Source organism: Indicator indicator, chromosome 25 (assembly GCF_027791375.1).
Source record: "Indicator indicator isolate 239-I01 chromosome 25, UM_Iind_1.1, whole genome shotgun sequence".
In the NCBI taxonomy this organism is placed as follows: domain Eukaryota; kingdom Metazoa; phylum Chordata; class Aves; order Piciformes; family Indicatoridae; genus Indicator; species Indicator indicator.
In genome coordinates, this window is record NC_072034.1 from 6,714,269 (window position 1) to 6,740,599 (window position 26,331).

General features: G+C 43.5%; 1 protein-coding gene across 1 annotated transcript; it reads left to right on the plus strand.

Annotated features, from left to right (window-relative positions):
* The first annotated feature begins 2,392 nt into the window (after nt 1–2,392).
* On the plus strand, nt 2,393–25,873 carry FGF2 (fibroblast growth factor 2). The gene is made up of 3 exons (XM_054392225.1): nt 2,393–2,567; nt 19,420–19,523; nt 25,650–25,873. The coding sequence occupies exons 1-3, from the start codon at nt 2,393–2,395 to the stop codon at nt 25,833–25,835; spliced, it is 465 nt and encodes a 154-aa protein (XP_054248200.1). The 3' UTR covers nt 25,836–25,873.
* The last annotated feature ends 458 nt before the right edge of the window (nt 25,874–26,331 follow it).

Consider the following 26,331-nt stretch of genomic DNA (forward strand, 5'->3'; position numbering starts at 1 on the left):
ATTTGAAGAAGAGAAAGGAAAATATATTTTTTCAAAAATCAAGAAAATTGGCAGGCCTTGAGGCAAGCACAGAGAGCTTAGGGAATATGACCTTCCATGTTAGCTCTGTTGTCTTTTACTTCTAGGCCTTGCAGATAGAAGCCCCAGTCACAAGCTTCTAAAGAGCTCTCAAGCCCTGTAATTTTACTAGTAGCCACTTAGAGCTACACAAGTGTTTTAAAGGATCATCTGATAAAGATTTTGAGCTGATTACCTTACTCACCCTGCCACCCCTGGGTTGGGTGCCAGGGCCTAGAAGACTGAGAAATATCAAGGTCCTGTCCTGTGAAACAGTGTTTAAGCTGCAGGCAGCTTGGTGGCAGGGCTTCTAGTTGGCCAAAGCTGTGCTCCTGCACTTCTGGGGTACAGGGGCTTGCTCCTGCCCTACTGGCCATGGCCCTCTTCCCAGAGGATGGCACACTAACCTACAAGGTGCCAAAACATGATTTCCCAGGGCATTACTCAGGGTTTGATGTGTGAGAGCTATCAACACCCTGCTGTGTGTGCAGAGGAAGACAAGAGTTAGAGAAATAGTTAAGGGAAACTATGGATGCTTAGTCTTTTGAAAAGCTTTTTGGGATTTGGTTTCTTTTGTTGTTATTTGGTGTTTTTTTTTTTAATAAAAACTTCTTATATGTTTAAAAATTATGTTTTCACCCTTTTCCTCCATCTATCTGAATCTACTTTCATCTTCCCTTCAATCTGCTTTCCAAGAAAGAAGCAAGGACTCTGGAGGACTCTCTAGTGCAAAGAATGCAGCTTCTGTTGCAGAAGAGCACGAGGAAATGAGGAGGGTCTTTGCTATTGGCTGTAACTGTCCCAAACTCTCAGGTACAGTAGTAACAGTGACATTTCCAGGAAAAATAGCAGAGTATGTTGTAAGTGAACAGGCAGCAACAAGCTGGAGAACATAAGGGGCAGGTGGACTCTCAGGAACAATGGGGCTGAAATCCTCACTCACGGAGAACAACAGCAGGCCCTTGACACTTGGCCGTGCCCGCAGCACTGTGCAGGGGTGGCTGGCTGACACAGGGGTGAACCTGCACCTGCCCTGGGCCAGGCCCTGCTGATGCCTCCTCAGTTCATCATCATTAAACCTCTGGAGTGAGGGTGTGGGAAGCAGCGTCACCAGCAGTGTCACTGATTCTGGTAAAGAATTACAGCTTATGGCTTGCAAGGGGTCAGAACTGGGAAGGGAAGTTGACCAGCAACAAAATTCCTTTACACACGCACTAGCAAAAGGAGCATTACAAACAACATACACTGGAGTCTGTCTTGACCTGGGCTGTTTTCTTCGTGGGGGTTGCTGTTTGTTGGCTCTGTGACATGACAAGACTCATGTTGGCTGTTCCAGTTGGGATTGTCCTGGGCTGCTTGTGCTGCCTTTGGTTTGGAGAGCTTCCCAAGGTACAAGCACAAAGAGCCTGCTGCTAGAGAGGAGATTTGGGGCACAAAGCATGGATTTGGAAACAGCCTCTACATCCCGTTTTGTTGTCAGCTTTGAGCACAAAATGTGTTTGATGGGCTGGTACACTTTTATAAACTGTGTTTTTGAGAAACACTAGTACTGCTGTTGGAAGGCTGGTGCCAGAGTTTTCACGTTACCCTTTGTAGATATCACTTGATGTGTTTGCTACTGTCAAATGGGAACAGAGCTAGTTTCTTTCTGGTAAACGCAGTAGTTACCACCTGGATTTTAACAGGTCAACAGGTTTCATTATCTTGTGATTTAAACAGTTTGATAGTGATAGGACTGAGGAATGGAGAGGCCATGCAACTTCATCTGGTTTAAAATAATGCCCCAGTTATTTTACTCACAAAGTTAGAGATGTCCGACCTTGAGTCGGGCGCACTTTCTGCATCCCGCTTCCAGTGCTGCCGGAGCGTCCGGCGGCGAGAGCCGATGCGCAACACTGCCACGCTCCCACGGAGGGGAGCCTCGTCGTTCAGCTTAGGCTTCGTCCGGCCCGGCACCGAGACCTGCTGCCCCTCGGGCCGCTTCACCACCGGCTCCCCAGCCCGCTGCCGGGAGCGGCCCCCGGATCGGGGGCGGTCGGGGGCGGGGCGGCGGGGGCAACCCGGTGCTGCTGGGGAGCCCGTCCCCGGCGTGCTCGGATGTCCTGTCCGCCCTCCTCCCGCCGGCCGGCAGCGTCGTTGCGCAGCTCCCGCAGACGGGACGACACCGGACTTTGGGTAGCGCCGGGCAGCGGAGCCGGCAGGGCGAAGGCTGGAGCGGGCGGGCGGCGGCGAGGCGAGGCTGGACGGCCGCGGCAGGGGACGGGGCCGCCCGGGGCTGGCGGCGAGAGGCGGCGGCGGGGTCCCGGGCCGGCGGGGCGCCGCCGCGGCTCGGCGCATGGCGACGGCGGCGGGGAGCATCACAACGCTGCCCGACGATGGGGCCAGCGGAGCTTTCCCCCCCGGGCACTTCAAGGACCCCAAGCGGCTCTACTGCAAGAATGGCGGCTTCTTCCTGCGCATCAACCCCGACGGCAGGGTGGATGGCGTCCGGGAGAAGAGCGATCCCCATAGTGAGTATCCCGCCGGGCTGCGCCGGGCAGCCTCTCCGACAGGGGCCGGCGCCTCCCCTGTTCTCCCGCCCAGCTCTAGCTTAGGGCTTCCCTCAGAAAGCGGCGTAAATGTGCATATGTTCGTGTGTGATTAAACATGTGTATATGCAGATGTGTGGCTTATGCGTGTGCACACGCTGCTAGGTACCGCGCCGGCACCTGTGGCTGTCCCGGTGCAAACTCCTGTGGGCGTCTTCTCATTCAACCTGCTGCAAACTCCTGTGGGCGTCTCCTCATTCAGCCTGCTGCAGGCCAAAGTCTCGGGGTCTACGTGCTTGAAGGTGTTCGAGCTCGTTTGCATAGCTCTTAAGTGGCTGTAGTAGGACCGACTGCTTCACACGGCTGTGGTGAATACTCGAGGTGTATAACGGTAGAAAGAAGGTTGTTTTTTATTTCCCAGTGTTGGTAAGTACTCACGAATGAGTGCTCTTAGCATGCAGGTACTCCGAGGAGCACAGTTCTTGTTTGGTTCAAGGAAGCAGGGTTTGTTACAAAGCACTGTCAAAACACCGATTTGGTTTAAAATGTTGAATATTCTATTTTGTTGGGTTTTTTTACACTTAATTAAGGATGCATAATGTACATATAAAAGCTATGGATTCCAGCAGAATCATATGGGAGCAGTTTGCTCCCTGATACCTCATCTTTGGAGAGAGGAAGAGGTTCCCAAGCTAGGCACACAGCTGTGGGTTGAGTGGTTGGTGTGGTCTTAGGAGACATCTGTGGTGGTGCCCGGTGCCTGCTCTGTGACAGGCAGGCTCTCCAGGAGCAGGTTGCTGTTACAAACACAGGGTTTTCTGTGTCCCAAGAACAAAATGGCTTTTTGCAGATCTTAGAATGATTTGAAGGTATTCAGTATGGAGTTTCTGTGGGGTTAGCAGCAAGGTTTTTAAATGCCTGTGGAGTTTTGCCTTCAAAGCCAGTATAAGATGTTGCCAAGCTGTCTGATAAGTAGATGGTCTCCATGCAATTCCTGGTTTGAGGAGATCTGCTATTGTATAATGTGTGCACGTGGTCCAGACAGTGGCCTGCCTGCAGGTGCTTGGCATAAAGAGCAGGTGAAATGGCTTACTGTGATTCTTGATATGCTTTGCACCTGTGCTCAGGGCGATTCACAGATGGATCTAATGTTAGAGGATGAAGAGGAGGCAGAGGGAAGTGAGGAGACAGACCAAAGGTTCTTAATACTGCTTTCCATTTCAGATGTTCACCAGTTGCTAAAGCTTTTTGCTATTCTGGTACTTTTAAAGCGGTACTGAAACAGGGTGTTCCTGAGTAACAGTATGAGTTGAGCTTCAGTTTGAGGCTGTTCTGTTTTGTAATTCTTTGGTAGAAATACTGTAGATGTGATCAACTGAAGATATGTGTGGAATAGTATATATGGGGGAAGTGAGCATTCCTTATGAGGCCAACTTGTTTTACCAGGAAAAGTGGTAGGAGTCTTTCAGGCTTGATCCTACGCATTTGCATTTCCCTCTTTCCCAGATACTGGTTTAAGGGGAAGTGTAGCTGGTGTTGTGCAAGTAGGAACACAATATATTCGTTGCCGAATACAGAACAGTAAATTATTGTATCAGGACTTTTCAAATGTTGATGCCTAAAGCAAAGCGTTAATTTAGCGTACAGACAGGGGGTTTGGTTTTTACATGTAGCAGTTCGTTGTGCAGGGTCAAGTGTGTGCTGGAAAACGTGCAGTAGTATGTTCAGCTTGCTTTAGCCTTTTAGATCTGGGAAATTTGGGAATTATTACAGGAAATAAATCTCATTAGTTCTTCAAATATGCCATTTGACCCCTAGAAGTGGCTATGAAAATATGCTGGAGAGCTGTTGTGGAGGGAGGTGAAGCTGAGTTGAGGACGTGGAAGGCTGAAGCTGGCTCTCCAGACATGGCCATGGCGGCTGGTTCTGCCTCACTCAGTGCTCAGCTGTTGTGGGAAATGCTTGCAGCGGTGTTTGCTGTGCTTACCTGGCTGGGCTGAGCCTATCTTGTGTGGTGGTGGCGGCACTCATCCTTCTCTTTTTCATCATAGAGCTCCCACATAATCATCTCTTCCCTCTCCTGCCTTTTTATCATTATTCTGCCAGGAAAAGTAGTGCTAGTTTGATGTTCTTGAGTCTGCCCAGTGTGCGGTTTCTCTTCCTATTAAGCCTTATCAATGCTAGGAATTTATTAACTGATTTTTCATGCTGCTTTACTAGTAGTGAACTATATTTGAAAATCTTATCTGGGGCTGGTGGTGCTGCCTTACTCTTTTCCTTTCAGGTTTGTCTCTTTTCCTCTATAGTTTTATTTTTTGCTGTCATTTCTTTCTGGCTCCCCATTTTGTCCCTGTGTATTTCCTTCCCTGCAGTGATCACCAGTGTGCTTTCCCTTTTCCTTAGCATTTGGCTCTCCAAAGCCTCTCTCTTTCCTTCCTTTTTTCCTCTTGAGTGAATGGTAGCAACAGGTAGAGGAAAACCTGAATTAAGAATGGCAGACATGGCCTCTGCCCTGTAGTACAGAAAGTCAGCTGCTGGGGATCTCACAGGTACCCATCCCCTTGTCGCTCTCTGGCCATCTGCAGAAAACCCCTGTAAAAAGCAATTTGCATGTAGAAGGGCTGATGGGATTAACTTCCAACAAGTGCACTGAGGCACAGGAGTGCCACTGTGCCTGAGCTGCTCCCTTGTCCCCTCCTGTCACACTCTCCTTTTTTTCCTCTGTCAGGCAGCTTGTTGTTTGTTTTGTTTTGTATTTGTATTTTTTCCCCCGTCCTTCCTTCCTCCCCCCCTTTTTTTTTTATTTTACTCTTGGAAGAACTTTACTTCTGAGAAGAAGGGAAATCAGTGCTTGAAGTGTCAGCAAGGCACATTGCTGCAGTGTTACAGCCTCAGTTAGCATCTTTGTTGTAAGTACGTCATTGGATACGAATCTGCACCATGCTGAACTCTGACCTGGTGAATGCTGCTCGCTGGAAGTCCCTGTGAAATCTTGTGCTATGCCTGGCAGGTCACGTTGGCATGGCAGATGGCAATAAAACTTGGTTAACGTGAGAAGACTTTTAAAATTAACGAGGAAAATATGCACCTCAAATTACTCATTGTAATTTCTTTGTTAAGGAGAAGGTTTTGTAAAGCTGGTTTTGAGTAAAGGAGTATAATGGCAGCAGAGAATTTGGTTTAGGAAACTAATTAAAGGGCAGTTAGGAAAGATTCTTGTGGTAGCTGCTATTCTTATGAATTAATCATACAAAATAGTATTTGATTAGCACATCCTCATTTTTACTTTTAAAGGAAGTTCTTATTTTAGAAGGCAAATGACTACCCCTTTATGTTTCAGACCACAGTCTTAATACTGTAAACAAATTTCCGTGATCCATAACCTTTTTTTGCAGCCCCCCCTTCTGCCTCTAGTACTAAGGGATGCCTTGTTTGAAGCATCCAGCCTGTTTTATGTCATGGCACTGAGTTTTGACTGTTTTACAGTCAGCCCGTTCACCTTGCTTTATTCATAGTTGTGTCATTAGTGAAATTGGGAATGGAAGGTGATGTACTGTGCACTGGGGGATTGGAATCATATGATTCAGACAACTAAAAACAAGACAATATGTCTTACGTGGCTAATATTGCCACATCTGATGTGTGTTGTGCAGTGACTTCAGTGAAGTGCCCCTCTGGACACACCCTGGGGACTTCTATTGGGTGTTTCTCCCCTTGCAGAGGTACATTTCAGACAAACAAGAAACAGAAGGCGCTTAGAGTTTTGTTGGTTAAAGCAAAACAAAACCCGTTTCTGTCTCTTGTTGTCGTTGAACAGCTTTTGATTTATGCCCTGGAAAACATGCTTAGAATGCAGTCTTTTTGGAGAGGCTTTTAGAAACTCTCCAGAGGTGTTTTCCTCGAAGAGGCCATGGCGCGGGTGAAGGGGAGAAGTGAGGGGAATGGAAAGGGATCACTTCTCCATGCATTCTAGAAAATGCCTAATAGCATAGTTGGTTCCCTTTGCACTTTTCCTCTCTGAGGAATGGTTGGCATTTATGGATTTCCATAATTTCTCAAGCAGCTTTATTTCATGGTGAACATAAACCAAGGAAGCCGGATCCGTTCTTGTCCGCTTGTTAATGAGGTGACAAGGCTCCAGCCTGAGCTTTTATCAACCTTCTAGCTGTCTGAATCAGTTCCTGCTCAGTAGCTAGTTAGTCTTCCACAAATACCTCAAGGAAATGTAAAATAGCTCAGCTAATACTGGGCCAGGAAAATTCCTTCTGAAGAAAGTTCCTTTCATAGGTAGTTGTTAATGTTGTGGTTTTCACTTGTGTCACAGACAACCTTTAAATGGTTACAGTGTACATGTTTTGGAAAGACCATGGAGCCCTATGTGCAGACTCCTAGAGTGGTGCCAGCTTAGTCAAGAAGATAGGAATCTGATCACTGGGTGAATGGAAGAAGACTGCCATCCTTAGAAAAAAAAGCTGAGCACATGTCACCGAGTGTTTTAGCGTGAAGGTTCAGTGCTTGGTGCTTAGTTGTTTGTAGGTATGTAAGTTATCAGAGAGTCACAAAACTCTTCTCACGTTTTGGTGTCCCACAGACGTGGCCAGAGCTGCTGACAAGATGTCCTGTTCCAAGTCTTAGCACCAGATGAGACTGAGGTGGTTTTTTGTTTGTTTGTTTTTCTCCAATTTAAAACTTGGCCCTAAATATCTGAATATCTTGCTTCTGCCCAAGTCCGTCTGCAAACAGACTCTTTTTGCATTATTTCTGCTCTATTGCTCAGACCTTAACTGGTGTGCCAAATACCAATGCTTTGTGACACAGTCATTGCAGAAATTCCTCCCGGCTCTTGGATGTAGCTGGGTTTAGGGAATGAGGTAACAGGCAGCCACCATGGAAAAAGGTTGAGAATATGCTTCCTTTGTTTCTTCTTCTTGCTGTGTCACAGGAATACCATCATACTGCTTTCTGCGTGGTCCTGCAGGGTATGTTAATTAAATGAATAAATAAATTGCCTGTGTTAAGTAGGTATGCTGAGGGATGGTGCTGTTCAGAGGGAGGGTGCTCTCTCCTGCCTTCTTGTGTCCTCTTACCCAGAATTTAGTGAGTCTCACCCACCCCAAAGGTGTGTGATTGAGAAGCAGGTACACTCTAAAGATGGAATAAGGCAAATAAAAGATGTCTCCAGTGGGCAGTGAACTGTCCTGTCTCTCTCAGCTGTTTTGAGAGGGCTCTTAGAAGTGTGGAAGGTTCCCAGGGCACCACCATCCACAGGCACACTAGAGGGCAGAATTTAGCCCTTAAATCTTCTTCCAGGCTTTAGAAATGAGGAACCCTTGTAGGTATTTACATATTCTTGTTCACAGAACAAATAGTCCAACTCCTGCTTGGATGCTGCACAGCCATAGCTAAATGAAGAAGACAAATTCAGACAACGTATCATAGTTTGACTTTGACAGTATACAGTGAAATTGTGGAGATAGTCACATAAATGCAGATCCTTGTAAAAGTTGTCTTGATGACCTCCTTTAAGTGGGTACATTGAAGCTTATGGTGAAGACTCCAGGACATTTGACATCTTGATAAAGTGGAGCTGCCTAGTCCTGAATTGCTCCTTGAGAAACGGAGATTGGGGGCTGCTAATGATATTTATTTGGCTGTTAAAGTTGTGTAGATGGTTCTAAGAAAAAGTTTACCCTGTGGTAGAAGTATGTTTTAAAACATTTCACAGAAGGTGAACTGATAGTAATGCTTCTTTTAAGATACAGTTTCTTTTGATGTGCTAGATGAACACACTAAATCGCAGTTTGTTAAAGACCTCTGGGTTTGGGCTTTTCTCCCCCTTTTTTTTTTTTTTTCAAAGTTATATAGATAATATATATAAAAAGTTGATATATCACTAAAGAGTTTTAAAAGTTGTTCAGATCCATCTTCTGTAATAAGAGTAGGTTCAGATTCTGTATTCTGTAATAAAAGCAAGAGACATGCCAAGTGCACAGGCAGTAGAATGGGCAAGGAGAGGTGTAGCCCTGGTTTTGGCAGTAGAATTAACAGACAATCATGTCAAAAGATGGTTGAAGTTAAACCCTGGAAAACCACCCACTTCTTGTGCTCAGTTTCTACAGAATTGTGTTTTCCACACCTATTATATTTTCTAAAAGGAAGGGGATCAGGTCCAGTGCAGTTTTTATGACAGAATTCTGTTTAATTGCCCTTTAATGAATGTCTCATCCTGAATTTTGAATCCTAATTTTTTTTTGGTGCTGTCTTGTTTCTGTAAGCATTTCCCAGCTCCCCTGAATGACATACATGGAAAGCAGTTTCATAGAAACTAGTGAGTAAATACTAAAAGTTGTTAACACACTGGAGTGATAGATTTGTAACAAGGTTTTCTTTGAAAGCTTTTCTCCAGGCTTAATATTTTTAAAATGTTTTTCTTCTTTTTTTATTCCCCAGAAAATTATTTTTCTAATACTTTCTCATTCGTTCAAGCAGTTTGAACTAAATCCTTGAATCCATCTGTAACTTCAGGTGTGAACAAGAGAAGACTGAAATGGGTATTTTGATTGTTTTGGGTTTTAGCACTCTTGGGAGCATTATCACTGGCCGTCTGTTGTAGGAAAGCATTGCATGGATCTGGTTAATAACCCTAGGAACAAGAGAGCTTCTTGACTCTTGGTGGCAGCATGTTTAGTGCAGTAACCTGGTGAAAACAAAACAGGTGATAAGATACGGGGTTTTTCAGCCTGGAAATGAGAAGCCTCCAGGGAGGACCTAATAGCAGCCTTCCAGTACCTGAAGGGGGCTGCAGAGGGACTGCTTAAAAAGGCCTGCAGTGAGAGGATGAGGGGGCAATGGTTTGAAATTAGATGGAACCTGCCTAGCCTTTCCTTTTATTAGTAGCTGTTTTAAGGGCATGTGTTTCAAAACAAAGCAACTCTCTCCTCGTTTGTCATTTTCAGTAGGGTGGTTTGTGACAGTGTTAAGGTAAACTTGAGTTCCCCTCTGCCCCTTCTGTTGTCTCCTAACTGCTCAGTAAAAATATCTAAAGGGTGACTGGAATCTGGTGGCATTTCAGGATTATTATCTTGTGTTGTTTTTTGTTTGTTCAGGGTAGGGACAAATTTTGACCTGTGCCTGATACGATCGTCCGAGAGCATAAATGAGATGATGTCTGCAAAGTTGGGTGGAGGTAGTCTTGCCCAAGCTGTTGTGGTGCACTTCTGGTTGAGTGATTCTGTGTGAACCATTCACTCATATTTGACTTTTAGAGCTTGAAAACCACATTGCTCCAGTGATTCAAAGGAGAAAGATATTAAGAGTACTAGAAGAGGATAAAGTAGGAAGTAGACTCCATAGCCATATTTAGTGGCACTATGGTGAAACTGTATTCTTGTTTTGTGGAGCTTGCCAGCTTGCCCCTTCGCTTGTGATGAGTCTGGAGCAAATCTCTTCAATGAGCAATCATTAGAATCTTGGCCTGCAGGTGGAAGGTGCTGCTCCAAATCCTGATGCTTTCAGCTATGAAATGCTGCGTGGTGGTTTTGTTTTGTAAAAGCAAGGATACATAGTGACAGTGATACAGCTGGAAAAGATTTGCAACCTATTTCTTGGATCTTTCCTTTCTATTCTCAGGCTGACCCATGATGCCTGGTGTCTGTCTGCAAACTGTTACTGGGCTGATGTGTTCTGTTAGACACATTCTGCTGCCATTCTGTGGTGGGCATACTCGTGCATGGGTATCACAGCATCTTGGGCTGTGCTTGGTATGCCTTTTTTGGGAAGTGTCTCTGTCACCTCTTGGGGCTGGTACTCTGTTTTTTGACAGACTGTGTCTTTTCTTGGTGTTTCTGGCTTCTGGGAACAAATCTCAAGTGCTAAAATGCAGGCCAAGATACATATAGAGGTTGGAATAGTAATTCTAGGACCTTATTACAATGAGGGTTCATACAGTCCCAGACCAGACTGAGACTTCTGTAGAGCTTTTTTTTGTGTAATACTCCACTAGGTGCTGTTGATGCCTGCAGCAGCAGAGATGGGTTCAATAATGAGAGCATTATTTAGCATGGAGAAGCAGCCAATGAGGGTTGTATAAAGGGTGTGTGGGGAGAGGCTACTTACCTGTGTTTAGATGTCATCTAGGGCATCCTGCTGCACAGACTCATTAGGCAGAGCAGTTTCTGGGATTCAGTGTATGAATTCAGTTCATTGCCTTTCTCCAGTTGACCTGGAGCAACTGGGATGAACAGTTAAACATGCATCTGGCCTGCCTTGGAATGTGTAAATATGAAGGATTCGTTTTGTGGTTTTTAGGGTGTTTGAGTCACTGCGGATGTTTTACTGACAGTAACGTTCATTCAGGAGAACTGAGGAAAAACACCTACAATGTCCTCAGAAATGCAGCAATTCTTCAGAGGTGGAGAGCTCTGCAGAACTATCCTATGTTGCCAGTTTCAATATATTTCAGTCCCAAATTTCTGCTTCATCTGCTGCTTCAAGAAGCAAGGCGTGTAAACCTAGTACCAGTGACTGAGGTGTTACTATGTGATACTGAGGAGCAGAGCAAAGTGTCTCAAAACAAGGCTGAATTTCAGCAATCAAACTCTTGTAAGATGGATGAGGTTTGTTTTTGAGATGTTATCTTTGGAGAAAATGCTGTTAGGAGTGAGAGATGTCTGGCCTGCCTGCTGATTTGGTGTGGTGCAAGGCAAGACAGTGCAATTTCTGGTGCCTGTAGCCATGGCATGCTTTGAGAACATGTTCTTGAAGTGAAGTCTGGAGCAGTTTGGAGATTTAAACCAGCACAGTAAGTACTAGTAATAGTCTGGTTCTTCCAAGCTGCAGATTCTGAAGTCTCTCTTTTGTTGTCAAGCAAGCGTTCACATCCCTTCTTAATATAGTTTGAAGGTATTCAGGGTATGCAGGGGATTTTTATTTGCAGAGCTGGAAGCTGGGGAAGTGACAACAACCCAGATACCTCAAGGGAAGTCTCGAAATGAACTGTGCAGTTTATTTTTGGGTGTTGGGGAGTTTGATTCCATACAGAGAACAACCCCTTAATCTGATGCAAGGCTGCATTCAAAAGCAAATGAGAACCTTCTTGTGAAGACTCTGGTTCACTGCTCTTCAGGGTCAGTGGTGATTGATAGCTGTTGTTCTTCACTACAGCATGTGCTGTTCCCTGTGGATGCATATTTAAATGGCAGCATAGGGTGACTGCACAGTTTGATGGAAGGGAATAGGATAGATGGAGGATGAAGTAAGTCTCCACACTTAATGTTGTCTTTGTGATGTCCTTGTAGTAACTGAGGTGGACAGGCAGCAGTGGAATACTGTGTGCCATGTGCATGGGTCATGGTTGCCTTTTGTATTGACTTCTGCAAAAGTATTTATTAAAGACTTCACTGGTATTGGAGATGTGGGAAATGCAAAACCAGCAGACTGGCTGTCTCTTAACCTTTTGGCCAGATGAAGAGCAATCACCTTTACAGGGCAGCTTTATTCATAATAAGCTGATAAGGAGCAGTTCTTATTTCCCCTGACTCATGTCTGCTATGCCATCTCCCTGGCACTCTGAGTGCTTAGCACAGTTCCTCCTTCACCACTGTTCTTCAGCCTCTCTTAATGCTATTTGCTGATTCTTCTTGGTATTTCTAAAATCCTGCTTTTCCTTTCCAACTGTGACATCAAAACTTACTAAAGCCTGTGGGCTGGCACTTTCTCGCCACTGCTCTAGAAGCCTTTTGATCTCATTGAGTCTGTTGCTGCTCTGACATCAAGTTACAGCCCTAAACCACTGTGTACGGCTGAACAGTTGTGTGAGTTGTACAGGAAGAAGGAGCACTAAAAATAACTTTTTAAAACGATACACTTCACCTCTGTCTTCTGAAGTGATGGTCTTGGGTTTGTCTCAGGTTGCACCTCTTTCTATGTGTTTGTTTTGCTGCAAGTGAAAACCAGGTCATAGTAATGAAGAGATTAGTGAATAAACAGTAAACATAGAGCTGAAACTCTGCAAGTTCTGCATCTGCAGATGTAAATCAGTGACATCCTGATGTTGGTTAAACAGCTGCACCAGCTTTGTTGTAAAGGTGAACAGCTGAAAGTGGTTATTCTGTTATTTACTTTAGTGAGTGCTAAATGGAGTGAAAGCAGTTGAAAGAATGGTGATGGATTACCTTAGCCTTGTTAAGAGAAGCCCTTTGGGAAAAGGCCTAAAAGCCACATGAGATCATGAGTTCATTGTTTTTGTTATCAAGAATTTGGGGTAAAAGTATGGATAACTTGAAGACTAGGCTGCACTACCTGTACCCAGTAATGAATGAAGTTCTCCTCTGGTGAAGTTGGTCATTTTTTGCTGCTTGGTTCTGCCCTTTTGACTTCAAATGATGCAGTGAGCTCACCTGCAGGAGGTTTAGACGATGCTGGTGTTTGGAATCCTTAAATAATGCCAAGCAATCACTGTTCACTTTACTCAGCAGCACAAAACACTGGAGCTGTGCTTTGTAAGCAGGATACAGAAACTCTCACACGCCTAACTGTAAAAGGACTTCTTGGGGTTCAATCAACCAGTTTTTGCAGGCTATGTGGAAGGGAAAAGTCTAATTGTACATGTATGGCACATTATTCTGACATTTTTCTTCTGCAGGTTTAATTTACTGTGCTTTATGTGAAATCTACAGGGAGATGCTGCGTATTTGGTAGCTGGTATTTCCCAGGCAGGATTCCCAGTGTGCTAGGCATTACGTTTGGTGGAGCTAGGTATTTGTGGGAATTGAGGTCAAGATACAAATGAGAATAGATGGAGAACAGGGAAATAATTTTACTTGTCTTCAGTATTTATACTACTTAAAAAGATGAAAACTCTTCAAGCCAGTGACTGTCCACATTAGAGCTGGTAGAGTTACTTAGTGGGTTGATACTTAAACAGTTACACAAGTTACTGTTCTGCTTAGAGCCTTGGACTTACTCCTAAGTGTAACCGGAACTTTTGCAAGTGTTCGTGTTTCTGAAGTGTGTATTTTTGTTGTAGATGTTTACATTTTAAAGACCTTAAGTCTGTCTGTGAGTGGTTTTATGCCTCTGGCTGGCAAAAAGGAAAAAGATACACTTAGAATGTTGTCATGCAAGAGCAAAGAAATAAGCCTTTGTATGGGAGCATGACTCACTGTTTCTCAGTGTGACACTTCATTTGCTTGATTGTTTTTGTTGCAGTTCTGTGGGGTTTGTTTATTAAAAGACCACCTCTTCTGCTATGGTTTGCTTGCTGTTTCTCAAGCCTTTCTCCTTTTCCCCCCACATGTGATGCAGGTTTCAGGCAGTGTGTGCTTCAGCAGCTCTGAAGCAGCACGGTTGTTTCCTGATGAGCATGCGAAAGTGAGCAAAGAGCAGGTTTTGCATTTGCAGTTACAAGCCTGGGGATGCTCTGTACATCAACACAAAGCTTATCAGTTAGTGGAAGATGTTAATATGCTTAATATGGCTTTGAGAAAGACATATCAAAAAGCATCAGAGACTAGATGTGGGAGAGAGTGAGATAAAGATAGTTGTAATTCCTAGAGATAAGTTCTAGTAGGCATCACCAGCTCATAGGCTGGGGTTTGGAACTGACCTAGCAGGCAGCTTTGGCTCTAGAAATGCCAAGAGGCTAAAATGGGGGTATTAATGTGTGTGTGCGCACACGTGTGTCTTTGATGGGCCAGCCCTTGGGTTTGGGAGGGTTTATGATGTTAGGTGTGGAGCAAGCACACCCAACTCTGTGTCTTGCTTGGACACCTGGCTGGGAATAGACATTGCCCCCAGGCGTGAAGGAATCAGCCAACTGCAGCCCTAGACTAGGCGGGAACGGGAATCAGGCCGTAGGGTGTTGCATTTAGCAAACACAGCATTGTGCTGATTTCCCTTCTTTTGTGAACTTCCTTGCATTTCTGGGACCTAATCCTTCCAGAAATGATCCACCTCTGTAGCAATGAGTTTACAAAATAGTTGCTGCTTTGTTCTTTGCTGTGGGCATGGAGGTGATGGGGAGCTGGCGCAATAGTCTCAGCACAGTGCCATTTGGGGGCCTCATGGAAGGAGTTTCCTTACGGGGCCTCTGCAAATATGTTGGAGTTGGGCCCTGAGCCTTTGGCTGGGCTTTAGCTTTTCCACAGCAGAGCCTGTAGTAACACTAGTCATTGATCCAGGGACGTGCAGCCTGGGGCTTTTCAGGGGCTACATAAACTCTTCCTTGTAAACTGAGTGAGAGGTGTGCTGCTAATGAACTTGTTAGTTTGAATAAAGAAGCTGTATGTAGTTCGAATAAAGCAGTGAAAACAGGACTTGAAATACTATTTGATTCCTCCTCTCTTTCCAGGGTCCACAGGCTACTCTGTTAGTTGTAGTGTCTGGGTAAGGTTCGTATTTGCTGTTGAGAGAGTCACAAACTCCAAAAGATCTCTGGTAGCATTGGCTGATCAGTGCTTTTGGTAGAACGTTTTATTTCCCATCACGTTCTTGCAGGGTGTTAACAGTGATGAACAGTCATGAAAAGGGCTTCTCCTCCCTGCTGCCTTAAGGCTAAGTGAAGGGCAGAGCACTGAAGAGCTGTGTGTGCAGATGATGGGCAGCGTAATGATGCTGGTGTCTCATCTTGGGGTGTTCAGGGTGGTGTCGGGGGTCCTGCAGGGAAAGGTGAAGGTAATGAAAGTGGATACCCAGGTTGTGTTGTCCTGCCCTGGGAGTAGTATTTTGGTGGCAGAGCATGAAAACAGCCTCTGCTCATGTGTTTGCGTGGGGCACTGTGGTTGAGTCTTGTAGTAGTAAGAGGTGTCACTGCAGGAGACATGGGTGAACCCTCACGAGCTTTGCTTTGGCTTGCAGTAGGGAAAATGTGGCAGCAGGTTTTTCACTGTGAACTGGTAGAGACCCTTGAGCAGGGGGCTGGACTAGATGGGGTCCTTCTGACCTTAGTTTTTTGTGATTCTGAGACTGTGGCTGAGTACCCATGGTTTCAGCCTAAACTGCTGTCTGGCTAGAAGGATCTTTACTAGGGAAGTTGTAGTTGAAGTATGGCTTACACAATAAATACAGGTATGGTTAAAGCCTAAGTGTATCCAAAACTCATCATTAATTTTTATTTTAGGGTTCTCATTTCCCATTTCCTTATGGAGGAGTAGGAAACCAGGGTTTTATGAATGCATTTGAGTAATACATCTCTAATTCCCCCCGCTTAAGGTGTGGGAATTTGCCTCATGCTCCAGTGCAGCAGCCCCATGTACTTGCACACTTAATCCTGCCGTTTTCACTGCTGCTTGCTCTTTACATTTTGGTATCTTTTTTTCTAACAGGTGTCTGTCTCTTCCTTTCCCCACTATGACCTTTGTTTTCTCTCTTAGTGACCCTGTGGTATGCTCCTGCCTCAGAACATCTCAGCCAAAGCAGCTGCTGTGAGTGCACAGACAGCACACAGCTTCCTGCACTGCCTGCCCCATGCAGGGGGCTCAGGATGCAGGAGGCCAGCAGCTGTCCTGCTGGGAGTGTGTGACAAAGGCAGTACAAGCTCAGCAGGAAGGAGCTTCCAAAACGTGTAGCTCTCTTTTTCTAAAGTATTAAGCCACTAGATTTTGCCAAAGTCTTTTAAATAAACCAGTTTTGAAGGAGAGTTTTGGCCAAACCCTTCATAATGCAGAGCAATGAAGCCATTCGGTATCATTTAAGTTAGTGCAATATTATTTGGTGTGGATCATGAAAAACCTTTGCAGGGTTGGGGAACTGTAAGAGGACTTCAGCTTTCATTGTACACATAACTTTCAGTTCTAGTGCTCAGGGCAATAAAAGCACTCGTGGAAAATGCACACGTTTTCTGTACTCTGCCTTTGCCAGTGTATTTTCTGTACATCTTGTGCTACTTGTCCATAAAAGTCTGCTCTCCACTGGAATAAGCCAAACTGCACTTTTTTGAGGTCTTTAAGAAAAGATGAGGAAGATCCAGTTCATAGCAGAAATCCAAAATCTTGCCAACTACAACACTATTAAACACTACTTGTCAGCTTCCATATTCTCAGAAAAAGCTCTCCAAATTGTGGAATAAGCCCATTTGTAACTCTCTTGAATGTGCTGGCTAGCTTAGCCTGCAATTTGTAGATCTGTTCGGACCATATACCCCGTGAAAGAGGGGAGGACTTGAGGAAGAACTCATTATTGTAACACAAGGACTGGGAAAACAAAATAAATCTCTGGATCTGTAATTACAGATTTTTGATTTGTACATTTCATGCTTTTCCTGTGCTGAACACTGGAGGCTTATGTTCTTACCCAAGGGATGGTGGTGCTGCTGCTGTGTGTGAGTTACCTGAGGAAGGGCCATGGCACAGCCAGCGGTACATTGCTTCCGTGTTTATTATGGCACAGAGAAACTGGAGGACTTGGTTCCAAGAAGAGTGTGATGTCATGGACAGGATGAGCAGGGAGAGACTTGCTCATTGTGCGTGGTCAGATATTGTATAGCTTTCCTTAGGCATTTCCTGTGAGCCAGGTAGCTTTTAAACACTCACCTTCTGATTATAAATCTAATGCCTTCTGTCCTGCAGGCTGCAAATTCCTGCTGATTTAATTGGCTTTTGGTTTGAGAATTTTGTCTTTATGTGGCTTGTTCTCTTTCCAGCTTACAGTGCCACACCTGGTTTTGTGCTTCTAACTGTACAGCTTGTCAGAGGCTGTAAAGGGCTTCTCCTGGTAAACTCCTTAGTGCAGCATTAAGGACCCTGTTGTTACATCCATCAGTTGGGTTTTGCTGAATGATTCGTTTGCTCAGGTAACAGGTGTGTGATTGTGCTGAATACAGGAAGAAGGAAATGGCTCAGAGGAGAGTTTTAATTAGGATACTTTTATATTTGATCTTGCAATATTAGAAGTTTGTGTCAGAGGAAGGTTTAAATCCATCTTCTGCATTGTAGTTTGGTGCCTTCACTTTATTCCATTCGTGTTTTCTAAGCCTTTTGAGATCTTCACAAATATACAGCTTTATCTTCCCACCGATACAGCTTTATTCTCCTTCCTCAGAGTTTCTATCCTGGCATGGAATTAAATTTGTATGTCTTGCACTTCATTTCTTCTTACTTGGCAGAAAAAGAGAATACTTTGACTTACTATGAAGAGATACAAAAGAAAGTAGTAATAGTAAATTTATTGAGTCCTTTTAAGTGCATAAAGGTTGCATAAGTTATAATTGGGATTTCTTTTATTCTTTATTTCATGACTCTGTGATGACTTTGCCTCAGTCCTCAAGATGTTTGCTCACTGTGCTGAGATTTCCCTTGTCACTAAGCCAGCAGACATTGACCATGTCTTGCACTTGGTGATCCTCACAAACTAAGGGTCATGCTGTGAGTGTGAGCAGTGAAATAACTTACTGCCATGCTGTTGGGGGGGTCCACCCCAAGAACTGACAGAAAACTGGGAAAATCTGCCTTTTTAGCCCTCTGTTGGTTAGCTGTTTCACAACAGTCTGTGCTACGTTTTTGGATTACAAGTTCTTAATGAGTTTACTTTCATGGATTTGGTCTTGCGGTTCAAATACACTGACAGCAAATACCATGAGTAGATCTGAAATGATGGTCTGTGTCTGACCCATTGCTTGGGATGACCCAAAGGCTACTAAAACCTACAGACTATCACTGTCAAGTGTTACGTTTCTCTTACAGCCAGTAGTACAAAGTTGCATTGAGCTGAGCCTAAAGTTGTTGTTACTGGTCATGAATGAATGCCCAAAATGTGTTTTGAGTAAGGCTGTTTTATATCATGGCACGTCCAAATCAGCATAACTCTGTGGCAAATATTTACCTTGCATTAATAAAGCCATAAAATAATCCTGAAGCCTGAAGACCTTAGAGGCTCTGGTTGTATCTATTGATGTTTTTTTCAAGTTGGAGAGGAAAATCCAGTGAAGCCCATTTTGGTTTTGGGGCTTTCAATACTTTTCAAGCTCTGCAGGAAAATTTTCTTTCCTTTTTTGTTTTTTCTTTCTCCTTTTTACAGAGTAACAGTTTTCACAGGCTTCTCCAAACTATACAAATATTTTTACAGGCCTTAAAACCTTCACTAGAAGTTTATTTTTACAGAATCTGAACTTATGGCCTGGTATGACACTGTAGGAGTTGCTGTTTTTTTTTTTTTCTTGAGTAATTCACAAAACATAATAAAGCCATACTGTGGTAATTAATTTACTTTTCTGGTATTTTCCACAGCTGTTTCTTGTTAAATGTGTCACGAGAGCAGTATGCTTGAGTACACCTCAAAAGTCTGTTTCCCCTAGCCCATTCCCAGAGGACTTCTTCATGTTCTATCTAGTTGAAGGCATCCCCTGCCCATGGCAGGGATTTGGAGCTAGATGATCTTTAAGGTCCCTTGCAACCTAAACCATTCTCCAGACATCAAGGAGTTGTACTAAAGATCTTGGAAGCTGTTCACAACTCTGATATTGGCCTCATAACTTGGGAGGGCTGAAACTGGACACTTGACTGTGGGATGCAATGAAACATTTCGCTCAACTTTCAACCACTGCAGCAGTTTATGTATTCCTTGGAAGTCTGGAGTTGCTAGTGAATTATGGGAGGTGTATTTTTCCTTTGTGGGAAATGGCAACAGATCCACAGTTCATAAGAAACCATTTTTTGTTCTTTAGAGTGCAGATTTGTATTAATGTGGCTTCAGCTGTGTATCCAAATCAGTGCGTTGATGAGCAACTCTTACTGATGTCTGTACCTGAGGGAAAATCAGGGGTTAGGTTTGAAACAGTGCCACTGTCAAGTGCTGAAATATCACTGTGCTGTGAAAATTGACTTCTTTTTTTTGTTCACAGTCAAACTGCAGCTTCAAGCAGAAGAAAGAGGAGTGGTGTCAATCAAAGGTGTGAGTGCAAACCGCTTTCTGGCTATGAAGGAGGATGGCAGATTGCTGGCTTTGGTAAGCAGCAGTTTTCAATCCTTATCTCTGTGTCTGCATTGGTAGGGCCTCTCCTCACTCTGTACTGAGTCACCTCTCCTCCAGCAGGACCTGAATCACTTCCCTGAGTGGGATTTATCAGGGAGACATCAGCTCTGCACAGCTTCTTTCACTTAACTGAACAATGAACTGGCAAGGGATCAGTCTGCCTGCCCTCACCTAGGAGCTGAAAAATTTAACTGGAATGGTCTGAGCAAGAAGAATCCTAGAGATTGTGTGTAGAAGGGAATTACAGGAACACATGGAAAATGAAGTCTCTCCCTTTTTTCATACCCACAAAAGTTTTCCCTCTTTTACTTCCACATAAAGTGTTTATGAAGACCGTTTTTGAGTAGGAAGTAAAACCTTTTTAAATTATATTTTTTGTTGTTAATATTTTCTTAGTAATCAGTATATATAGTTTTCTCGTTTTCTTCTTTGTAAAAAACGTGGATTTTTTTGCTCCAACCTAGAAAACTGTCAAACACATTTCTGAAAATCTGCTAAAATAGTTATAAAAAGTTATGAAATGTCAAACTAGTCTCTAAAGAAGGTACTTTTAAACTCCACAAATGGTATTGATATCAGCTTAATTTTTGCTGTGTTTTAAAGCCAGACACTAAATTTCTCATCCGTATTCATACCCTTCAGTGCAGACAAGCTTCCAGCACTTGTGAAGTACCACTGTGGGGCATCCTGCTAGAATTTCAGTTTCAAGTAATCCCTGATGCTTTGGTATCTTGGACACAGCCCTGCTCAGCTTCCCTGCAAGTCCTCCCCAGTAATGAATGTTAATAAAGTGCATTCCTAATCCTGAATGGTAGCTAATGAAAGATCCATGCTAAGAGCTGCAGAAATTCCTTCTGGCTCCCCTCAGTTCTTCCTCTGCTGAAATGGAATTAGTCTGAAGGCAAACAAAACACTGCAGCAGTTCTACAGGAGCAGGGATCCCTGCTGTGCTGCTCAGCACTGCACACCTCTGGCTCCAGAAAGCACATTTTGTTGCTGCCAGTGACTACTGCTAGAGAACCTGTTTCAAGTTATGGTGTTATTTACTCGGATGTTGAGTGACAGCTCAGCTGAAGAAAATGTGAGGAGCAGTCCACTGTGCTATTCTTGAATGAAGGATAATTGGGAATTTCCTGTGGTGCTGGTGTGGTGGCATTTGGCTTCATGTTCAAATTGCCCTCCTTCCCCTGAGCAGCAGAGAATGGTCAAAAATGAGTGTGTTGCACTGTGTGTATGCACCCAGGTGTTTTTATACTTGGGATTTCCAACCTGCTGTTGCAGGATGGGTTTTGGTTGCAGAGCATGATTCCCTTCCAGCTCTGTGCAGCACTTTGCTCAGCTCTTGGAAGGCAATGCACTTGGAGAGCGTGTGCAGTCCGCTTGGAATTACTCGTGAAGTTGGGTCACTTTGTGCCTCTCACTTCAACTTATAAAACATTGGTTTTGTTTTGCTTTGTTTCTGGAAATGGGAATTTCTCAAATCATGTTTACTGCAACCACGGTTTTCTACAGTTAATTCTTGCTGCTCGTAGGTGAAAGCTCCCTGTTAAGATTTTGTTCTTCATCCAGCCTTATGTCTGCAATCCCACTATCGTTTTCTGCAGCGCAGGCCATGTTTTTCCGTGAGGATTTCTGCATGATGAATGAATTCCAGCAGTTTGTGGCCAGTTGTGTCTCTCCTGTTCTCTGCCTATAAACACATCCATGAAACTGTATTTAATTGCCAGCATTTCTTTTTCAGTGTGAGCAGCGTTGTATTTCAGTGAGAGCTTTGAAAGAGCATATGCTGGAAGTCTTTGCAGTGAAGTGATCTCAGAAGTGCACACGAGTTACAATCTGCTGCAACCTTGGGGTTATTCCTCTTAAAACCTTATGGAACTTAAATTTCTCAACACCTATTTAGCTCTCTAATCCACTAGTCCCTCAAGTGCTATTCTGTCCTTTTTAACATCTGGTTTCTCTTTATTACTTTTCAGTATCAAGGATCAATTTGTGTACTGTCCTTGTTTTATAAATATATCAACATGGTCAAAAATCTTCTTTTGCAGTCTTACTCAGTCCTGGTTTTCATCTAGTTGGATGTTCTTGTAATTACTTTGTTGAGACATGTCTTCATGGTTTGTTCTGAGTTGGGCTTTGCAAAAGGACTTACTGCATAGCCAGCTTATCACTGCTTACACTGGTGCTTTGTAGGTGGTGGTGCAGGGATCAGCTTCTTGCCTTGATAGCTGGGTGACATACGGCTTTTGATTCAGCAGCTCTATGCTGTTTGCTAACAGACTCAGAAGGGGAAGAGGTCATCTTCACCAGTTCAGTCACTGGAGGACATGGTTGTTAACACAGATAGTCAGTATGTCCCCTCGGAAAATGCTATTTTATTTACAGATATTTGTGCAGAAATGTATCTGTTCCATCAGATTGCTAATGGAAAAGTGAAACACTTCACTTCTGATAAGGCTCAATTTGACTTTCCATTTTCAAATAATTACGAAATACTTTCAAATGATGGAATGAAATGTGTTTGGTTATTTCATTTCATGAAGAAATTGATTAAAAATTCCCATAAAAGGAAGGATTGCACTTCTGGCTAAGTTTTGTATTTCTCAAGACATTTGTCATTTAAGGATGCAACCTGTTTTGTTTCTTCTGTGCTTTCACTATGGCCAGGCTGGTTTTGCCACACCGAAGGACTTAACTTGAAATTCTTCTCTCCTGATGCTATGGGTTAAAATTGTGGTACAGGAATATTTGTGTGATTAACCTTCATTTCCTGGCCCTTCTGTACTTAATCTGTTTTCTCAGGTCAATCTCCATCTGCTGTGGTAGGTACAAGTTAACACTCTGAGTTTGGTTTTGAGAAAGAGCAAACTGCAGGAATTTTAATTCCTATTCCTAATTGAAAATGTCAGAATGAGTTAATTGTCCTAATTTGATACTCAGGCAGATGTGGTTTTCAATGAAAAATCAGTGGGTGGCATTTGGCCATGCAGTGCAGATAAGGGAGGAAGAGCTTAGTTGCAGGAAGTTGCTGCCTCCGGGGCTCAGTTAATCTGCCTTGGGTGAATCAGTGTGAGGATTTTCAGTGGTCACTATGGTTTGGTTACTTAAGCAGTGGCAGATGGCAGACCCTTGAACAAACATGGCTAGACCAGCAGTGCTGATGTTAAAAACTCCTGCACTCAGTGTTCTATTTAGCAGCTCAGACTGGTTCTGGATGGGGTCTTGCTTGGCTGGACACAATGCACTGAGTGGCACTTCACTCCCTGCCACTGCCTCAGGTGTTGTCCCTTCCATTATCTTTTCATGAAGGGCTGGAGGGTTCAGGTAGTTCATGATATGCTGTGAGAGCACTGGCTTCCAGATCACTGCTCTGAATAAAGCCTAGACATCAGTACAGGAAAAAGCCCCTTGGTGTCCAGGGACTGAGGCTCAGTATGGTAGCTGACATGCCAGTCCTGCTGAACAGCAGTCCAGCTTCTGAAATGTCACCCTTGGCAGATGTTGAAGAATACAGAGTTCATGAAGCCTGAACTACCATTTGTCACCTAAACTTCCACTTTTATGTCAGAACATTCGTATTGGCAATGTACTGTAGGAGAGCACTGGTACCACCTATGCTTTCTGGAGAAGTAAGAACTTAAGTGTCCAGAGCAAATCACTTGGTGCCTTTTGAAACATCTTTATGAATGGAACAACAACAAAAAAAAAGATAAAGAGAAAAAAAGAAAACCCAACTATCTTTTTCTTTTTTCACCCTTTTTGGATTATTTTTTTATAATACATAAATTGCCTGAAAAACATATTTAAGGAGTTTAATTTATGTTACATTTTAAACCTAAGAAACATGAGGAAGGCTAAACAACCCCTATGTGTCTCTTTGAGCTGTGATTGTGTCCAAGATGCCTTTTCTTGTATGTGGAGTCTTGTAGTGGCTGCTTAAAATCACCATGGGCACCCTGGAAGACATTTGCTTCCTTGTGGATGTTCCCACCAGTGTTCGGCATCTGATCTACCTTACCAGCTCCATGGCCATCCCTGAAGGGGGTATGGGCTGCCCGGGAGGTGTGTGTATAGAGCCAGGTGCTGTGGCATTCAGTGGCTGTGCTCAACCCAGTACTTCCCCAGAGCCCACCCCACACCTGCTGCCTTGGCACCGCTTTGGGCAGCAGGTGAAGGTGAGGTGTGAGCCTGCTGCAGTGGACTCTTTGCCAGAATTTCCAGTGTGGGGGCAATTGTACTGAGCTTGCCCAAACTCTGCTTAAAGTGGTTTTGTTCCAAAACTGCTTCTCTCCTTTACATGGTTTCTGTGCCCTCTTAAGGCTTCCTCAATTCATTTCAAGCTTGGCTCTGTGGCTTGGGATGATTAATGCATCTCTTCACATGGCTGGAACTGACCTTGGGAACAATGATTTAAAATACAAATCATGTGAAAGTGGTTGATGTGATGGCTGCCATTTGATGTGCAAGTATTAGTGAGTTACAGAAAGGAGGAGCTCTGTTTGGCTTTTCTTTTCCCGAGAAACAAAGATTTGTATCTGAAAATGGTTGGAGGAAAACCCCTTGTTTTCAGAGACATATGTTTGGAGACAGATCCCTTTAACCAGACTGCATTGGAATTACTTAATGGCTTCTAGTTACAGAAACTTGGCATATGAGAGGAGTTACTCTTCTCTTGTATGTTTCCATGTGCACTGTATGAAGTCAAGCTGTTCCAAGCTCATTTTTCAGTTCTAGTTGGATACTTTATATATTCATTAATATTAACAGAAGATAGTAATGATGAGTAGCCTGCTTGCTTAGGGAATTGCCTCACATTCCCTGTCTCCTCTCCAAGATTTTACATGCTTTCTTTTTAATGAGTAGCTTGTCTCCTCTGGCATTCCCAAAACTTCTCTGACTAAATGAGCTGACAGCCTGACAGATGGTGTATCTAAAAAGGTGGTGTCCCCTCCCTCTGGTAAGCTCCTGCAGCGTTGAACTTCTGCCATCTTGGTATTTGAGAAAATAATTTCCCTTGCTTACAGCACAGCTTCTGCAGGCCGGTTTACCACGGTGTCTGCTAAGAGAGCAGTGCAGTCTGTGGACAGGAGTCCTACTGCTGGGAATGTGCCATGGGATAAAGGCAGCTATCTGCACGTACAGAGATAATGACTTTCTTCCTACAGAATGAGAGCTCACTGAAGCTGCTGGTACATCCTCTTACAGAGGAACCATGTGGTTCTGTCTGATGGTGATCAAACGCAGTGCATCAAAAAAAGACATGAGAATAATTCCCTGCCTTGGTCTCTCACCTCCAGCCAATTTCAGCTTTGGAACCTTGGCCAAGAATGTTTTTACCTATGTAGTACAAACCCCTTGTTGTATGAACCCCCCCTTTAATCTGTAGGTATGAAGGCAGGTTTATTGCTTGTAGCTGAAGACTTGCTTCCAAAAGCAGACTAATTTCATAGATGCACTTGTAAGCACTAGTGGAGTATGCCTGGTCTCCCTGTGGAATAGAACTCTTTGCCAGGCCTGATGTTTCCCTAAAATTATTTTAAAGGTTGTGAATTTTAAAAAAGGCTTGCTGCTGTTTCAGGGTGATATAAATACAGAATTAAATGAGCTTTAGAAACATGTAACCTCAAAACTGGAAAGAATAAGCAATGGTCAAAACTCCAGGCCATACTATTGATCTAATGATAAAAGGATTGCTTTGAGGAAGGCAGGGGAAATACTCCCTGTTCTCCTACATCCTGCTTTTCTTTTTGATTAATGATAATCTAGGATGACATTGCAAAACTGCTGTGCTTGGAAGTCAGTCAGTCCCATGGGACAGGGTTCTTCATTGAATTGTTTGAGTTTCAGATCAGAACAAAGACTTTTACATGGTGAGGACAAACTGGAATCTGCTTGGCTTGTGTTAAAGGCAATAAATGAACTCTAGAACACTCTTGTAGGTGTTAGTAACTGTATTTGTCTTCAAACACGTAACTTTTAACGTGGATTTCTGAAAACCAAACCTACTGCTAATTTATGTTCTTAGTATGTTACTCCCATGAATCTGAAGAACTGATTTTTGGTGCAGTCTCAAAAAGTGCTTTTCTTGTTCCCTTTTAGAAATGTGCAACAGAAGAATGTTTCTTTTTCGAGCGTTTGGAGTCTAATAACTATAACACTTACCGATCACGGAAATACTCTGATTGGTACGTGGCACTGAAAAGAACTGGGCAGTACAAACCTGGCCCCAAAACGGGCCCTGGACAGAAAGCTATCCTCTTCCTTCCCATGTCTGCCAAGAGCTGATCTCCGCCATGCACTCCCAGCACAACCGCCACGCTATGCTGAAGACGACAAGTTTCCTGCTCTTCTCCAAAGTAGCAAAAATAAAAGCAATTATTTGCTGATTTTTAACTACTTTTGCAGCCAACAGCTTAAAATACGGATGTTTCATACTGCCTTTCTATTGCTTTTTAACCCCGTTGTTACAGTGTGTGTGGAGGTAAAATGATCTGGAAAATGTCTTTTCAGGATCAATAGCAGTTCTGTTTTCTACCAGATCTCTGTGTAGAGCTTTTTTTTGTTTGCTTTATAGAGTAAGGGAAAACCAATCTGAGGCACACTATTTACTTCTAAAAGTAATTTATATCTCTGTAGCTTATTAAAGAATAAATAATTACTTTCTGAGAATTACCTAAGAAAAAGTCCATAGATAATTTTACTTTCTAGTAATTATCTAGGAAGAACTCCATAGATAATTTTAATATGGTCTAAATAACACTACAGTATTAATTATAAATTA

Coding starts and splice junctions, on each gene's coding strand:
- FGF2 (XM_054392225.1), top strand. CDS start 2,393: ATGGCGACGGCGGCGGGGAGCATCACAACGCTGCCCGACGATGGGGCC. Junction 2,568..19,419: donor GGAGAAGAGCGATCCCCATA/GTGAGTATCCCG, acceptor TTTTGTTCACAG/TCAAACTGCAGCTTCAAGCA. Junction 19,524..25,649: donor ATGGCAGATTGCTGGCTTTG/GTAAGCAGCAGT, acceptor GTTCCCTTTTAG/AAATGTGCAACAGAAGAATG.